The following is a 16,388-nucleotide window of genomic DNA, read 5'->3' on the forward strand; positions in this document are numbered from 1 at the left end:
GCAAGCAGGGGGCCCGGATGAGCCTGCTGGGGAAGCCGCTGTCCTACTCCAGCGGCCAGAGCTGCCGGCGCAACGCCAAGTACCGGCGCGTGCAGAACTACCTGTACAACGTCCTGGAGCGGCCGCGCGGCTGGGCGTTCGTGTACCACGCGTTCGTGTAAGTACCGCGCCCCCCGCGCCCCCCGGGACCCCGCCGGCAGGGCGCGCACACCCGCCCGCGCGCGCACACGTGGCGCTTTTATTCCTCTGCACGTGTTCGCGTCTCCCGCCCAGCCTTCCCGCGCCCCCGGCCCACCTGTCCCGCCCGCCCCCTCCCGGCGGGGACACCTCGCGCTGACCGGGGGTCCCAGGAGCCCGGCGGCGGGGCGGCGCGAGCGGGACTAGGGCTTCCCGTGGACCGCAGAGCGCGATTAGGTCCCGAGATGCAGAAACTTCCCCCGAGCGGGGCGGCGGGGCGCGCGCGGGAGGACGCTCGCTGCGGGGACCCGCGGGTCCGCGAGGTCAGGGGTGACCGCGGGGTGCGAGGGGCTGGAGAGGAGCTCGCTCGCGGGCTCTGCCTGGGTCCACGTCCTGCTCTGCGCCGCAGGGGGAAGCTGCTCCTCGGTGCTGCTGGGTTCTAAGTGCGCCCGGAAACACGCCTCGCCACCGCCACAGCCGCCACCAACGGAAAATGTGTCGGTGCACACAGACCTTGCAGCCTCCCAGGAGGTGGCCCCGGTCGGGGAGAGGCGGGCTGCCCCGCGGGGCTGAGCCCGGCGCTGCAGCCGGCGTGGGGAGCCGGGGCGCGGGAGCGCGGCCCAGGTGCGGCGGCACAGGAGCGCTGGAGCCAGCGCCGACCAGCGTTGGGCAGCGGCTTAAATCAGCTTCTATGGCGCCCAAAGTGTGTGGTGTGTTAAGCAAGCCCTTGCCGTCTAGCAGAGAATGCTTAATGAGAAAATGATTGCGAGCAAATGTTTGTTTTTCCTTTAGGTTTTTAAAACCTTTCAGTGGCTTTCAAGTTTACTACTGTTTTTGCCACAATATCCATTCATTCAGTTCTCCTGTTGCAGTTAGGTTTATCTGGACATTTTATGGGTAGTTTTAATACCTTTACACCCTAGTTTATCCTTTCTTGTCCTTCCCCCTGTTTTCGAATTTTCTTTTAGTTCTTCCCTACTCCTTGCTTCTTAATGTTAAAGTGTAAAGATGCCATGCTTGGGAGGCCCAAGAGAAACTTACATCCAGTCAATGATACGCTCCTTTATTCCTGATAAAATGTGTTTCCAACAGGTGAACTAGGTTTCTTTTTAAAAAATGAGATGTTATCATCCATACATATCCCTTGTCTGGGAGGAAAGGTTGGCATCAACACTGCAAACATATTTTGAGATGACATAGGAAAAGGTTCTAGTTCTGTAAATAGGCAAACCTGGGATTTGACCACATAGAAATTAGGAAATCGCTGGTCTACAGTCTGTGGGGCCCTGGCGTCTGGAAAATTTTACAGCCCCACGTTGATGTGAACGTGCACTATTAGAATATGACAGCCCACTTTCCATTTCAGAGTGTGTATGGGGAGAATGTTGCATTGCATGGTTATTACATCAGAAGGTTTAACTTAGTCACTGATGTTAAGATTGACATTGATTTAGATGTAGATCCTATAGTGAGGGATGTAGAAAAATACTACTGGAACTCTTCATGTTAATCTCTTCTGGATTGATAGGTAATGAGCCATATTACTTAGTAAAACTAATAAACTACTTTGACCTGTCACAATACACTGAAAATAATTAGCAATGGTGGTGCTACATGTAATAGTGAAATAAAGACGCACTATATGGATGATTTCCATAAGAATAGGCTCAAAGTTTTCATGGTTCTGAATTTTCCCTACCATCCCTTTCATAGACTTTCATTTTTGATTATGTGTACACTATCCATTCAGAGAGGGTTGGAGACAACCTTGGGTGGTACATCACTTGGGGTCTCCTAAGTGGTGTTCTTGACTGTGAATGGGAATTTCTCAACATTTTGTTCTCAAGACTGTGTTTTCTTTTTGCTGTCTTGGTGTGCAATCGATTTCTATAGGCTTTACTGTCTTTTTACTTTGTGATAAATGAGTTTTTAAAAGGTTCAGTTCTGGATACTTCTCACCAGGCTTTGTCTGTTTAGCAGTGTCATTAGTGGTAGATAGGAAATAAATTCTGTACTTGTCAATAAGCTGTTGCTAGTGTAGAGTTATTCTAGATGTCTAGAGCCTGACACTGTAATGTCTGAGCAGAGACGGGTGCTAGAACCACATTAACATGCAGAGAGAAGGGATAGTGTCATGTTTTGGAAGCATTGTATACAGTTACAGCAGGTTCTGGGGGAAAAAGGCCAATTTTGGCAATTGCTGCTTATAATTTGAAATAAGTTTTTGAATAGCTGGACTTTACACATTAAATTAGTCAAACAAAGTTGCTTTGAGCTGTAGGTCTAACAAGACCATTAATAATACAGGAAATTATAAGGAAACAATTTCTAGAGAGGTGTAACTAACTAATTCCCTGCCAGCCTGGGATTCCCCAGATCTTACTTTAATAACAGTTTTTGCAGCATATTAAGGTTGCTGCCAAGAACAAGTGCACTGTGATTAATGAGGTACTTCGGGGATGCATTCATGTGGTAGACCAGCGTTTTACTGCCAAGAAACAAGAAAAGTGTGTTTAAAGTTACGCTATAGGTAAAGGCAAATTTTTGTTAAATATACAAACATCATTATTATAATGATCGTTTGATGATATGTAATGCGGTTTTGAGAGCAGATAGCCTAGCTTACTGATAGGATAACTGGCAACAACAAAACAGGACCTACTTCAAACACTGTGTTGGAGTCTATAAAGTAGCAGAGACTTGAAGATCCCTGCCCTGCTACTCTTTCGGACTCAGGGACAGTTGTGTGTCCATGGAGCTGTTCTTCAGTGTGCTAGATGAGCTGCACAAATAGGAGGTGACTTCTTTCTTGGAATGTTGTGTGTTCCTTTTTAATTTCCCCTTCTTTTAAGGACAATCCTTAGAAGAGTAAGTATTAGATTGATGGCATGCTGAGGTTCCGTATATAAACTTGCATTGATATGTGCGTGGTTCAGAGAAGATACACAGGGAAAAGGTGTCCAACATAGATGTAACTGGTTGAATGTATCTTTGCCTGGTTTGATATAAAAAGGGGAATTTATAGATATTTTATTCGGGTTTTTTTGGGTACTGGGGATCGAACTCAGGACCTTGTGCTTGCCGGGCAGGTGCTTGTGCCATGGAGTTATATCCCCAGCCCTATACATATTTTAAACTAAAAGAAATAGTCTAATCACTGAGGCCAGGACCTGTAAAGCTGTCTGTTTTCTCTCAGTTGCTCCTGCCACTGATCTAAAAGGCCATTAAGTCCTGGTTGGTCACTTTATACTTTTATAAGATATTCTTTTTTTCTCTTGACTACTTCTGTTGTCCCTTCCAGTTCCTCAACGCCGCTCCCTTGGATGATTAGTAATATTCTCCTGCCTGATCATTTGGCTTTTGCTCGCAACCTTAGCTTTCTTCTCTGACACCATAGTTTTGTTCTTAAAATGTGAAGTTTGTCGTATCATCCCGTTGCCTAACTCTTTTTGGTGACTATCATTCCCTTGTTCAGTCATTCACCTGCTTATTCATCTGTGCTAATTCTCAAGTTATTAAGACAAAGGCCTCTGTTCTGAAGGAGGGAAGAGGTTCTGGCACTGGGCTGATTCAGGCTGGCCGGCGAACAAGTGCAAAGTGATGTCGGTGCGGCCTTGCAGGGGCAGGTTCCACAGCTTCCTGGAAAAAGACAAAAACATGGTGGCGATGAAGGTAGAAAGGCCAGCACAGTCTTCCTGTGGAAAGTGAGGTCTGAGCTCAGTGTGGACAAATGTGTAGTTAGTTTTCAGGTGGGCAAAGCAGGGGCAAGATGAGAAATCTTGGTACAGAAAACAACTGCAGCAAAGATAGGGAATTTTGAGGCAGCATAGTAATTCTAGGCACCATTGAGTGTGCAGGATGAGGAGAGTTGCAGGAAAAGAAGGTAAAGCAAAGACAAGTGCTTGGCCTTCGACAGCTTCATACTCCAGCCGTTAGCCTGTAGGCTCGCAGTCCCCAACCTTTCTGACACCAAGAACCAGTTTCGTGACTGACAGTTTTTCCATGGACTGGGGGGGCGGATTTAAAAATTGTATTAATGGGTTTTAATATTTAATAATTACATCCCTCCCATGCTAGCATCATCTCAGCTCATTTGAGTTTGCAACCTGCAGTCCCTGTGTGTGCCTTCCTGTAGGGTTTGAGCTCTTGTGAGCATTTAATGCCTGCTGATCTGACAGGAGGGGGAGCTCAGGCATAATCTGAGTGCTGTAGCTGGAGGTGAAGTTTTGCTTACTCCTGTGTCGCTCACCTGCTGCTGTGCAGCCTGGTTCCTAACAGGCCGCAGAGTGGTGTAGGTCCATGGCCCAGGGTTTGGGGATCCCTGCTGTAGGCAGTATTGGGTCATGAAAGGTGAAAATCAGGAGAATGACCATGACATAATTGCACATGAATTTTGGAAATACCTGCATTGTATCAGCTTGGAAAATGAACTGGAGGGTGCAGAATGGAGTCAGTATGGCCTACTGACTCAAAATTGCCATTCGTTCTTGCAATCTTGCATCCATACATTCATTCTGCAAGTGTCTGCTGACTCTCTAGAAAACTGAGATGGCATTGCCTAAGTATCTAGGGAAGCAACTATGGAAATGAAAGGGAGAGGCTTAATAAGAGAAACACAGAGAATGTAGAATTGTCAGATTGTCCTCACCCGGCTAATGAGTGGTAGAAGAAGGATCATTTTGACCTGGGTGATTTGAGAAATGGAAGTACCATTCACTAATACATGGGACAAAGGGTGCATGGCATATATTTATGGTAATATAAAGAGTTCAGATATTCTCATTCAGTTTTAGTTACTTTTGAGTCATTCTGATAGGGATTGTAAATGGTAGGAACTAGGCAGTAAACCAGACACTGTGTTTCCACTGGACTGTTTCTACCACGTAAGAGGGCACATAATAAAGTACTGTTTGAGGGAATGACTCCATTTACAGATGTGGAGGTTAATCTGAAAGTCTAGATCAGATATTTAGACTTGGAAGTGTCTAGCAGTTTCATGGTGGTTAAAGGAAGAGTAGAAACAAAAAGTGATCATCCAGAGTGAGGACATGATAGAGGACAGAGTCATGGGAACACCAAAAATTAAGCTGTAGATAGAAGAGTCTACAGAAAGACCTGGAAAATCCATGATCAAGCAGGAGAAGATGCGAAACTTTATTTCCATGAAAGCAAGAAAAGCCTTGTATAAGAAGATTATCACCAGCAGAAGGGACTGCTACAGAAAAAAACAGGAAACTGGGTAAGATTTTATTGGGTTGATCATGAAAGAAGCCAGTGGTTGCTTTTGTAAGAGCAGCTTCAATGGAGTGGGGAAGTTCATAAACCTGGTTTTAGCAGAGTGAGGGGTGGCCAAGAGTGGGGGAAATGGGCACGGTAGTCTAAGGTGAGGACTAGGTTCTCTGGAAGAGCTCACTGGACCTTTCTGCCATGTCCTTTGCCCGTCTTCTTGGCCTCATTGCGGCCTTTGCCCTATAAGATGCACCTGATCCAAGCATTACACAACTGCTTTGTCCTGTGCCTCAGCAGATCGCTTTGCTCACGCTGTGCTCTTGGACTCTTCCCGCTTCTTGCACTCTGGCTTTCCCACTTTTGTTTCTTCAAAACTCAATGCAAGGTTGGCTTCTTTTCAGGCACATTTTCACACCGGCTACCAGGAGAAGTTAGGTGCCCTGGGTCTCAGATTCTACGGTGCTCTGGGATTGTCCTTATAACAGTGCCTCCCCCACTGTGTTCTGATTGTGGGCTACTTGCTGACTCCTCAGGATGAAGGTGAACTTGTCCTTGTCTTGGAATCTCAAGCCCTTAGCAAGGTCAGTTGTATTTAGTAAGTTTTTGTATGTGTAAGTTTTTGCTTAATGGGTAAGTAAATAATATTTCATGGAAGCCTGCTACAGAAAAGAGTAAGAATGAATGGAACTACCTGGTCCTTTCAATTTTGGAAGTGGAATATTGATGACTTGTTTACAAGGAAAAGGGTTAGAAGAAGGAGACCAGTGCTCTGCTCCTGGCCTTTCAGATGACTAATTTTGTCATTTGGAACAAGTCATTTTTGTCCTTTTGGGATTCAAAGTCTCCTTCTGTGAATGTTCCTCATAGTATCCGTGACCCAACCAAGATGGTGGAAGACGGAGTAGAGCGTTTTCCCCTCCTCATCTCAGAGCTGCAGGGACGCCTCCTATCTGCTCCCTGTAACTTCACTCCTAACTGCCCAGATCTGTGTGCCACTGTAGCCAAGGTGACCTCTCTAAAAAGACTTAAAAGAACACATCCCTGCTCTACTTGGAGAAGGAGTCCGCTTACTACCCACCCTCATCCTTCAAGGCAGGGACTATCTGTCTTGTTCACTGCTATCCCACCAGCACCTAGATGAACAGTGTCTGCCACACAGAAGATGCTTCATGCATGGATACGTGCATGGATGCATTGCTGCATGCTGGGTGTCTCACCTACCGACACCCAAATCTGTAAAACACACGACTGTTTCCCTTGGGAAGATGGAATTTTACTCTGCTGGCTACTCTACATCAGACTCCATTAGACTCAATGAATTATTTTATTATTTAGATATATTTTCTGTTCTAAGTCTGTTTACAAAAAGTGATATCTGCAATGTATTTTTCCCCTAAATTCCTTAAAAATCATTGATTTCCCTTGTTTGCAAAGAGGTCTTATGTAATTTGTACTGCTTTCTATTCAGTTAATATAATGAGTAGACCATTCAGTCTACTTTTAGAAATGTAAACAATGCTGTTGTATTACAATGAGAAATGTCTAAAACTGTTAAGATACTAGTATTGGGAATATTCTAATCTAAAAGAAATAAAGTATAGGAGAAAAATATTTCAAAGTAGATTGAAGTCCTGATACAAGAAACACGATAAACAAAGAAGATAGCCAGCAGCCTTTTGATAATTGCTTGCAAAGAGATCATGCCAGTTTTAATTTTTAATTGCAATGGCTATTTTGGCAGAGGAAAGCGCCAGTGGAGCATGTTTTATCCTAGCCCAGTGCTGTGAAACTCCTTGAAGCCCAATTGTTGAAGAGCCACGTCTCATCGTTCTGTTTAATAATTCGTCAGTGTTTCCATTTCCATTTCTTTTTTTCCTTTTTCTTCAACGATTTATGAGCATATTTATTGAAATTATTTGAAATTTTATTTGGTTGCAATCTGGGAGATAGGTTGGCCAGACAACTGCATTTTTCATCATTAGTGAAATTCTTTGATAGGCGTCAGAGTTTCCAGGTGATCCTTTTCATCTTTTGCAAACATTTTGTCTGAAAAATGTGTTTACTAAATGTTACTGAAGTCATCAACTCCTGAATTTAAAAATAGTCTCAACACTTGCCATTTTGTATCCACATATATTATTTATGCATGTAGGCCATATGCACACAAGTAAACAAACAATATAAAAACACACTTTAGCAGAGAATTTGTGTCAGTGCAAGTTATTTATATTTCCCTTGTTTTGCTCCTCTAAAAGTAAAATGAGACGTTTAAAATAAAATACAATTTAGAAATAAAAACAGTGTTCAAATTAAAGGGGAACAAGGGAGCGGGGAGAGGGAAAAGGAAGAAGGGACAAGAAAAAAAGAGGATAGAAGGAAGAAATGGAAACAAAGCTTTTGTAAATAAGGAGAGGAAGAGGGCTTGAAGGGAGGGGTGAGGAATGGGAAAAAATGAAGAATTAAGATATGTCTCTTATGATAAATTTGATCATTATATATATCTACAAAGTATCAATCAAAGAAATTAAGAAAAGAAATAAAAACAACCTAAACTTACTCTTGGTAATATGAAAATTGTCTCATCTTTTAAGGATGTGTAAATTTCAGTGTACATGAAATTCAGTCGCAGTGGTCAGTGTTTCCATTTATAGTTCTTATGGAGCAATTTTAGATTCTCTACTTCTTCAGTTTGTGGCATGATGATCTGATTGCAATGTTACAATTCATCTTTGGCTTATGAACAGTTTAGTTTAATGTTTACTTAAGAGCCATTGTACATACCAGGTAATGTGTTAGATGCTGGTGGTTCAAAAAATGGATTACAGTATATGCACTGAAGGAAATGCCACTGGGAAATATGGTTAGGTTCCTATTCAGTTACCAATTTTACTTTTACCAATGGGATGACAGTGGGCAAGTTGCTTTCAATACCATTTTCTTAATTTGCAAAGTAGGAGTAAAACATTGCATCAAGGTGTTACACTATTATTCATGAACCATATGCATATGCATGTAGTACTATGTTTTAAATTTATATATTCACACTTAACAGGTTGGTTGGTATTGAAACAGGAGAGAAAAATTGAATAATGTGTTAGAGGATTGTGTTTCTATAGGTGGCGGACTGTCTTTGAGAAATAACCTGATAATAAGCTCATGGAGTTTTTGCTTTTTGGTTTATCATTCTGCCAGCTCTAAGAATAATGTTAACCAAGTATCACAGAATTAATAAGCACTGAAGAGTTTTAACAGTGTTTGTCCATCTGCCATCAAATATACTTCATGGCTTATTTCTTTACCATTATTTATCTCCCATAGTTTTTATTATTTGGATCATGTATTGTAGGTTTTAGTTACATTATTGCATTGTCCTTTAACTGGATTTTTATCTAGTTTTTCACATATACTTTGTTAATGTCTATATAAATCAAAGTACTCTCTTCTTTTGTGTCTTCTATGGTATATAGCTAGAATTTTATTCTTCTTGCCTTTGTGAGATAGGGTGTCATTATGCACTTCAGGTTGGCCTTGAACTCACTTTGTAGCCTAGGTGGGCCTCAAATTCACAGGATTTGATCCTCCTGCCTCAGCCTCCCCGAGTGCTGGGATTACAGGTGCATACCACCACACCGACATAGAATTTCATTGTTTACTTTTAATCAGAATTTACTTTTAAATGTTTTAAACCTGCCCTCCCACCAAACAGGAAGTTCCTTAAGCTTCCTTAGTTTCAAATTGTGTAGCAACTTGTATTGCTGATCCAAATGAACAATTTCCTAATGCCATTTTGATGAACATTAAATTCCAAATTTATACTTTCATTGATATCTAAGATTGATTTTAAAAGAGCGTCATGTGATTTATTTAAGACCCTTCATGCTGAATGTATAGGACATGGTTGCTCCATACTGATTTCAGAGGGATTCTTTCTCTCTGTAAAACAATAAATAGAATTCTTGTTTTCTTTTACATAACCCCATTCATCTTTCATGCTTTTCTTTCTTACGTGCCCCATAATTTTTTCCTGGACATTTCTTTTTTTCTTCTCATTTGCCCCATTGAATTTTTTTTTTCCCCCTGCAGTTAAACTACCCTTAGGTTTTTTTATTCTCTGTGCACCTACCTGTATGGACTGCTTTTCTCTTCACTGAGTTTTGCTCTGTGGTATACCTTGATTTCCTGTCCTATGAAAGCTGTCTGCTCTTAGTCAAGAGAGGCCTTGGCCCTCTAACTACTCCCACTTTCCCAGTGTACTGCGGAAGTTAACTGGGCTACCTACTTTACATATGCGGTAATTAGCAGAGGCTTCTACACAGATGTAGAGGGTAGAAATGCACTGGGAGAATACTAGTTGGGGTGTTCTGAGTTTTAGTTAGTCTTAGGCTTCTTAGAAAACGAGAGTGTGCAGCCTTAAGACTGCTCTAAGTTCTTTTAATATGTATTATTTCTGAAATACAGGAATACTTAACCATTTAGCATATAATTTTTGAAAGACCCTGTTTCCCGTTGTGGAAGTTGCTACTTTTATGATGAAGAAGTCAATAAGAAATTTACTTCGAGGTCAGATAGAGCTGTTTTAGAAAAAGATATGTTTTAAAAGCTCCAGGGTGTTTGTAACATATAGTTAAATAAATGTCACTTAACTTAAAAATATTTACCACATAGACATTCCGGCCCGTCTGTCAGCTTTCTGATTGATAAAATTAGGACGTAATTCTTCACTGTTCTTTCGGTAATCTGAACTCACGCTACTTGTAAGGCTGTGGAATGGGAACTGGAGGGGCTTACTGTGAATAGGAAAGCATATTTCCTCAGGGAACTTTTCATCTAGAAGATATTAGTTTACTATTTACCAAACCTCAGAAACCATCTCTGTGAATTGACTTAGAATTAAAGCAAAGATTGGCATTGCTCCAGCATCTTTTACCTGTTTCTGCTCTTGAAAAGATTTACACAGTGAACTCCAGGATCACCAGATAGAGAACCACTGATTGCTGGTCCTCTTGACCCCTCGAGAAGCTGCCTGTGCAGGTGGGCGTTCAGCTCAGAGGGCATTCCCACACAGAAGCCAGCACAGGGGTTCGTGCTGATCATAGTAATTTTTAAAGAGTGGTAATTAAACTAGTTAAACGAAGTATTCTAGTTAATAAAACATTCTGAGTACGTTTCCTTTACTTCAAAGCATTTTAAAAATAGAAAGGAGACTGATGCTGCTTCATAATGTTGTGTTTGGGAATGCTAGTTTTTATGTCCCCAAAGTGATTTAAGAAAAAATAATATAACCCATAAGTTTTAGTAAATCAAATAAAATATCTGTGTATGTTCAGTGTACTTGTTAAGCTTTTTTTTTTTTTTTTTTTGTCTTTTTGAGACAGGGTCTCGTTCTTCAGTTCAGGCTGGCCCTGAGCTCACTTTGTAGCCCAGGCTGGTCTCGAATTTGCAGTGATCCTCCTGCCTCAGCCTCCCAAGTGCTGGGATTACAGACGTGCGCCACCATGCCTGGCTTCGTTAAGCTTCTGATATAGTTAACTTTTTAAATGTTGTGTATGAGGGGGAAATATAACCCGCCCAGCTAAGGGACCTAGAATTTCATCAGTCATTTATTTAATATGTGAGTGCCCCCCCACCCCGTGTACCTTGTCGTTGGAACACTGTGGATATACTTCTTCTCTGTTGTTCTGCTACCTCCAGGAATGGGGAAAGTGACCTTGTTCTTCAGGCAGACAGTGTCACTTGCTGTTTCCCAGGTAGGCAGTTTAGGTATGAAATGTGTATTCACTACATTGTTAAGGCATGTTTTTGTGTCTCATCAAAAATGCCTCTTTAAGCTTCAAATGGGTTTCTGAACTAGATCATCAAACAAGTCAAAGCATTGCAAAGAAAGTAATATTCACTTAGTTTCAAGTTGTTCTTGCCAGGTGATACAATTCAGTTTACCCCATGTCTTGGTTACTTTTCTCTCCTTGCTGAGACAAAATACCCAACGCCCAAAATGAAGGAAGGAAAGGTTTATTTAGCTTACAGTTTGTGGAGGTTTCAGTCCATACTTGGCTGGCTCCGAGGCAAAAGGTAGCAAACCAACAAGAGCAAAGGGGGGAATGGCAGCCGAACAGCAAACAGCCAGAGCAAAAGGGAGGAATCACCGCAAGCAGCTTCTTTCCCTGCCTTACTGTGTAAACAGGCTACCCCCACCTAAGGGGCGTGTAGCTCTCACATAATCTCCATGCCCTTCTCTTCCACAGGCTCAGGATGTATACAAAGTAAGCACCCTGGCTTCCTGCTGAGTCACTTAGCCAAACCTCTAGACTCCCCAAGTTGACACAATGTATCAACCATAACACCCCATCAACTGGAAAAGGCAAAGGAGTTGAAGGGAACTGCAGATGACTTTGGGGCAACCCACTTAGAACTTTCAAGACAGGCTCCTGTCCTGGAGGACCATTTGTACCATTTGTTCTTATTCATGAAGTCCTTCTTAAGTGGGAGAAATGACACTGTGCTTGAGGCAACAGTTTAACTGAGCTTGAATGTGCAAGTGGTCACCCAACTTGTGTTTTCTGCAAGGAAGTCAGGGAAGTTCCTTTACATTCAGAACCATCAAAGGATCAATAGAACGAGGCGGGTTAGAATCTTGGCAAACTGCCAACTGCCCTGGTAAAGAGTCCTTGACTTCTGGCCATTGGTTGATTTGGTGTGACCACCTGTTCTGCAGCCTTGTATTCCTTCTCTCTGTAAGGTGGCCTCAGACATTCCAGTGACAATGGAAACCAGACTTTCACAGAATATCTAGCAAGATAGATTCCCTTACGTGATTTCAGATTATTTTTGTATCCACAATCAGACTTGACAGACTGCTTTACAAATTACTGTTCCTTAACTAGTTGGGTCATGTAGTTTGGAGCTGTTTTTCAGAGCTCATGGGTGTAGAGTTTTATTCTAGGCTTCAGGGCAGGAAGTGGATAATAAAGATGAGTTCACGTATGGCACGAGGTGAGGTAGCCTTCATAGCTGTAAATAAGAATAGTCGAGGACCTATCACATTAGCTAGAAACACATAATGTTCCTCTCATTCAGGGTACATGACACAGTTCACAGTTGTTATCAGTAAGTGATCATAGATTTAAAGATTTAAAGACAAGTACATCATATTTCCTGTTGATTCAAGTTGTTTCCACATTGCAATCTTACAATAGATTTCCAAAGCATACTGTAGTGTATTTGATAAATCTGTCGGCAGGAATGTGTTACGTGTTTTCACACTTGGGTCATGTGTAAAGTTAGGGAGTGGTTGGTAAGAATAAGCATGTGGAAGTGGGACAGCAATGTAGCATGCAAGGGTGTGGCTTGGAGCACTCCCCTTGGGAATTTGAAAGATGGAAAACTAGGAAGGAGTCTAAAGAGTGAGCTGGAATTGTTTGCCTTCAGTCAGCTTCTCATAGGCAGAAAATCACATATTCCAAGGTTTCAGGAGGATGGAATTGTCACTATGTAGGATTTGCTTAATTCTGCTTTGGGTAGAGACCGGAAGCATAGGTGAACATACGTACCAAGTACATGGCGTACTTGGGCTTTGGGAGGGAAAGATGGCAGGTGATCAATTGCCAGTGTAGAAATGATGGATAAGGAGATCACATGGTGCTGGGCAAAGAGTGGAATGATAGAGGCGTAGGGAAGGCTGGCCATGTGGGGAGAGCAGAGGAGAAAAGAAAGGAGACACATGAGGGAAATACAGTTTGCGTAGGAGGACCTGGTCTCAAAGAAAAGCCACAATAGGGTGAAAGTATAACAAAGAAGAGAAATGAAGAAATGCATGGAAAGAGAAGTAGTAATGTAGACAGCCAGGAAAGAGGCCAGAACTTAGAAGAAAACTCAGCCATCAAATGGTAGATAGCATCTGCTGCACCATCTGTCAAGAGGAGATCCAGTTTCAGAGGAAGAAGACACGGTGTCCTGGGGAAAAAGGGCCAGAACAAGCCAGCAAGTAAATAGTGTGGAGACACCGCAGTCAGCATCTCCAAAGGCACTTCCTAGGGTGAGGAGCATCCCCAAGGTACAATTGTGTAACTGGAATGGGGGCTCCAAGAGAGAGGCTGATAAAGAAACTGCTGTGCAAGCAGAGAAATCTGGTGGGGAAGCACTGTTGCAGGCTGTGAGAGAGCTGCTGATAAGGGGAAAGCAGTTCTAAAGGGTTTGAGACAAGGCACCAAACAGTGGTGGGGGGAAAAGGAGGAGACAGAGTAGGCTGCATAAGTGATGATTAAATGAGGGAAGTCAAAGAAGGCAAAGGGTAGATTAGGAAGGAGGAAGGTAACGCCAAAATGTTAATTTCTCCAAGCGGGTAAAGGTCTGTCCACATACAAAAGCCTTGGAGAAGGGCCACCTTGTAAGGTGAAAGATTAGAGTAATTCCAAAGAGCAAGATTGTGAAAGAAGAGAGATTGAGATTTGTGATAAAGGTTTAGAGTAGTAAAAAAAAAAAAAAAGTGTTGGCAATAGCAGCATTGCGTCATGTGCTAAAGCAGCTCTGGGTGATGAATGCTGTCATAACTTGACGACAGCAAAGGCTCAGATGGAGTTTTGGCATACTAGGTAGAGGGGCAGATGTGAGGTTCTGAGACTCTCCAGTGGTGCTAGGTAGGGGAAATTTGAAAAACCAGCCTGAGTTTTAACCTAACTGGCAACTTTGTGGCCACAGCAAAGGGAATGAAAATGCTCTGGAAGGCATGCACTCAACATGTGTGACCTTGGGCAAATCATGGACTGCTCTAGGGACTAACCATCTGACGTTGCAGAGATAATAAGAAGACAAGGTGTTAAAAGGTAATTCTTATACACCCTCACCAGTGTAGTCTGCTAGCCCTTCCAAGGTGGAAATGATGCAATAGTAAGCACACCTAAAACACACATTCAATGAATAAATGAGTAAGTGAATTAACATAACACTTTGCGGCGGTATTTATTTGGCGCCAAGATTATATAGCAAGATATTTCCTGTTGTGTTTTCAAGCTCTCTGAACTTGAGCAGTTTTTCTCAGAAAGCAGGAAGTATCTTAGAACCTCTTAGTTTTTCAACACACAGACAAGAGCCCATCCTTAAAGTTTAAATTTGAAAACACTGTCAGATACTCCTGTTTTTTTAAAATTTTTTTGGCACCAGGAATTGAACTCACAACCTCACGCTTGCCAGGCAGGCGCTATGCTACTGAGCTAAATCCCCGGCCCAAGACTCTTGTTTTTTGCACACTAAAATAGTAGGCTGGTAGAGGTGGAGGGGCCTTTGAGGACCTATTCTAACACTGTCCTCTTTTACGTGGGAAACTGGTGCTGCACAGACCTTAACAGTGTGCTCGGGATGACTCATTAGAGCCAGCACTGGTTCAGCTTGCACAGAAAGAACTTAAATTTTAGGTCTGGCACCAGCCTTCACACTCCTCTCCTGGAAGGTATTGTGTACTCTTTTAAAAAGGAATACCGCCATTTCTTTCATATACTATTCTTTATCTATTATGTAAAGGATATTCTATTAATAAGTGTGCTGGTACCCTGTCAGTCTGTATAATAATAAAGAGTATTTTGTCCCTCTATGGAGCTCCCATTAGCCAGCAGAAGGCATTAATTTCTACAGTTTTTCTTTCTTGTGAAGAAGGGAAATTCTGAAGAAACAGTTTTGCCTGGCTTGGTCTTGGAAATTCTGAAGAAACAGTTTTGCCTGGCTTGGCTCTAATAAGTAAACAGATCAAGTAAGAAGCAAGTAGGTGTTTATAGTTCGGTTAGTTGTAGCATTATGGTTTCTTTTCAGATAAGAGAATTTTATTTATTTATTTAGTTGTGTTTTTGAGACAGGGTCTCACGATTCAGTTCAGACTGGCCTGGGGCTCACTTTGTAGCCCAGGCTGGTCTGGAATTTGTAATGATCCTCTGCCTCAGCCTCCCGAATGCTGGGATTATAGGCATGCACCAGCACACCCAATGGATAAGAGAATTTTATTGGAAATTTCTCCAGAATTCAAGCAAGCAGTAGTGGGAAAGTGTGGGTATAAACATGACGACACACACTATTTCATTATACTCAATAAGCTCATTAGGGCCAGGCAAATACATTTTTCCAGAACTTCAAGTGAACGTGAACATATATGTGCCCAAGTGTATGGTCCAAAACAGATGTGGGCAGGAGCAGCTAGGTATGTCCCTCTCCAGGACAGCCTCACCCTGCTCCATGACAGGTGAGACACATCTGCTTTGCAAGCACAGGACTTTCTTATGTGTTAATGCTTAAAATTAATTTGAATTTGTTTTCTGTGCTGGTATGTATCTCATATCCTTTTTATTGTTAATATGAACACTTAAAATGACATGGTTTTGTGAATAAATTATAAGGGAATAAAAAGTTTCGGTGGTTATTTAAAATCATTAGTTTATAAACGACCACTTTCTCCATGGGCCGCCTACATGCCACGAAGTTGAAGTGTACTATACACCAGGCATTTCCTTTTTATCTAGGAAAACTTTGAAGTAGAGCAGTTAACTAGAGAATGGGAAGGTATCCCATTTATTTTTATGCAAAATTCTATATCCTCTATTCCTCCCCTGAGTTTTGAATATTTACAATCCTACAACATTCTCTGAGTCACCATAGCCTCTGCACGGATGGTCCCGTGCAACTTCGCGACACAAACACAGGTTGGCAGCAGTGAGGTAGGGGTGAGATGCAGAGACAGAGGGCTGCCCTTCCCTTTGACTCATGGCTGTTGCTTTCTCCTTCAAGGAAGAGTTAGTGTGGCGCTATTAGTTTCAAAGCTCTTTATTGGGGCCTTCTACCTGGGCAGCCTTGAATATAGACACAGAGCTCTGTCCGCGCCATCTGCAGCATAAAGAGTCTCTGCAATTATTAAACCCTGCCTTCACCCAGCAAAGAAAGCCTAATGACTTGACCCCATCCTCAGCGTAGTGCTGCTATCTGTTCAACAGCATTAAATTCACAGG

General features: G+C 42.4%; 1 protein-coding gene across 3 annotated transcripts in view; it reads left to right on the forward strand.

Moving 5' to 3' along the window:
- The window catches only part of Kcnq5 (potassium channel, voltage gated KQT-like subfamily Q, member 5), a gene marked incomplete at its 5' end in the record, with an annotated part of 521,894 nt that continues 505,506 nt past the window's right edge, over positions 1-16,388 (forward strand). For all 3 annotated transcript variants that reach the window (XM_005404480.2, XM_013504414.1, XM_013504415.1), the window contains 1 exon segment: positions 1-157. In XM_005404480.2, the coding sequence (XP_005404537.2) occupies positions 1-157 (157 nt within the window).

The sequence above is a fragment of the Chinchilla lanigera genome, unplaced genomic scaffold, assembly GCF_000276665.1.
Source record: "Chinchilla lanigera isolate Chin_1 unplaced genomic scaffold, ChiLan1.0 scaffold00087, whole genome shotgun sequence".
NCBI classification, from domain to species: domain Eukaryota; kingdom Metazoa; phylum Chordata; class Mammalia; order Rodentia; family Chinchillidae; genus Chinchilla; species Chinchilla lanigera.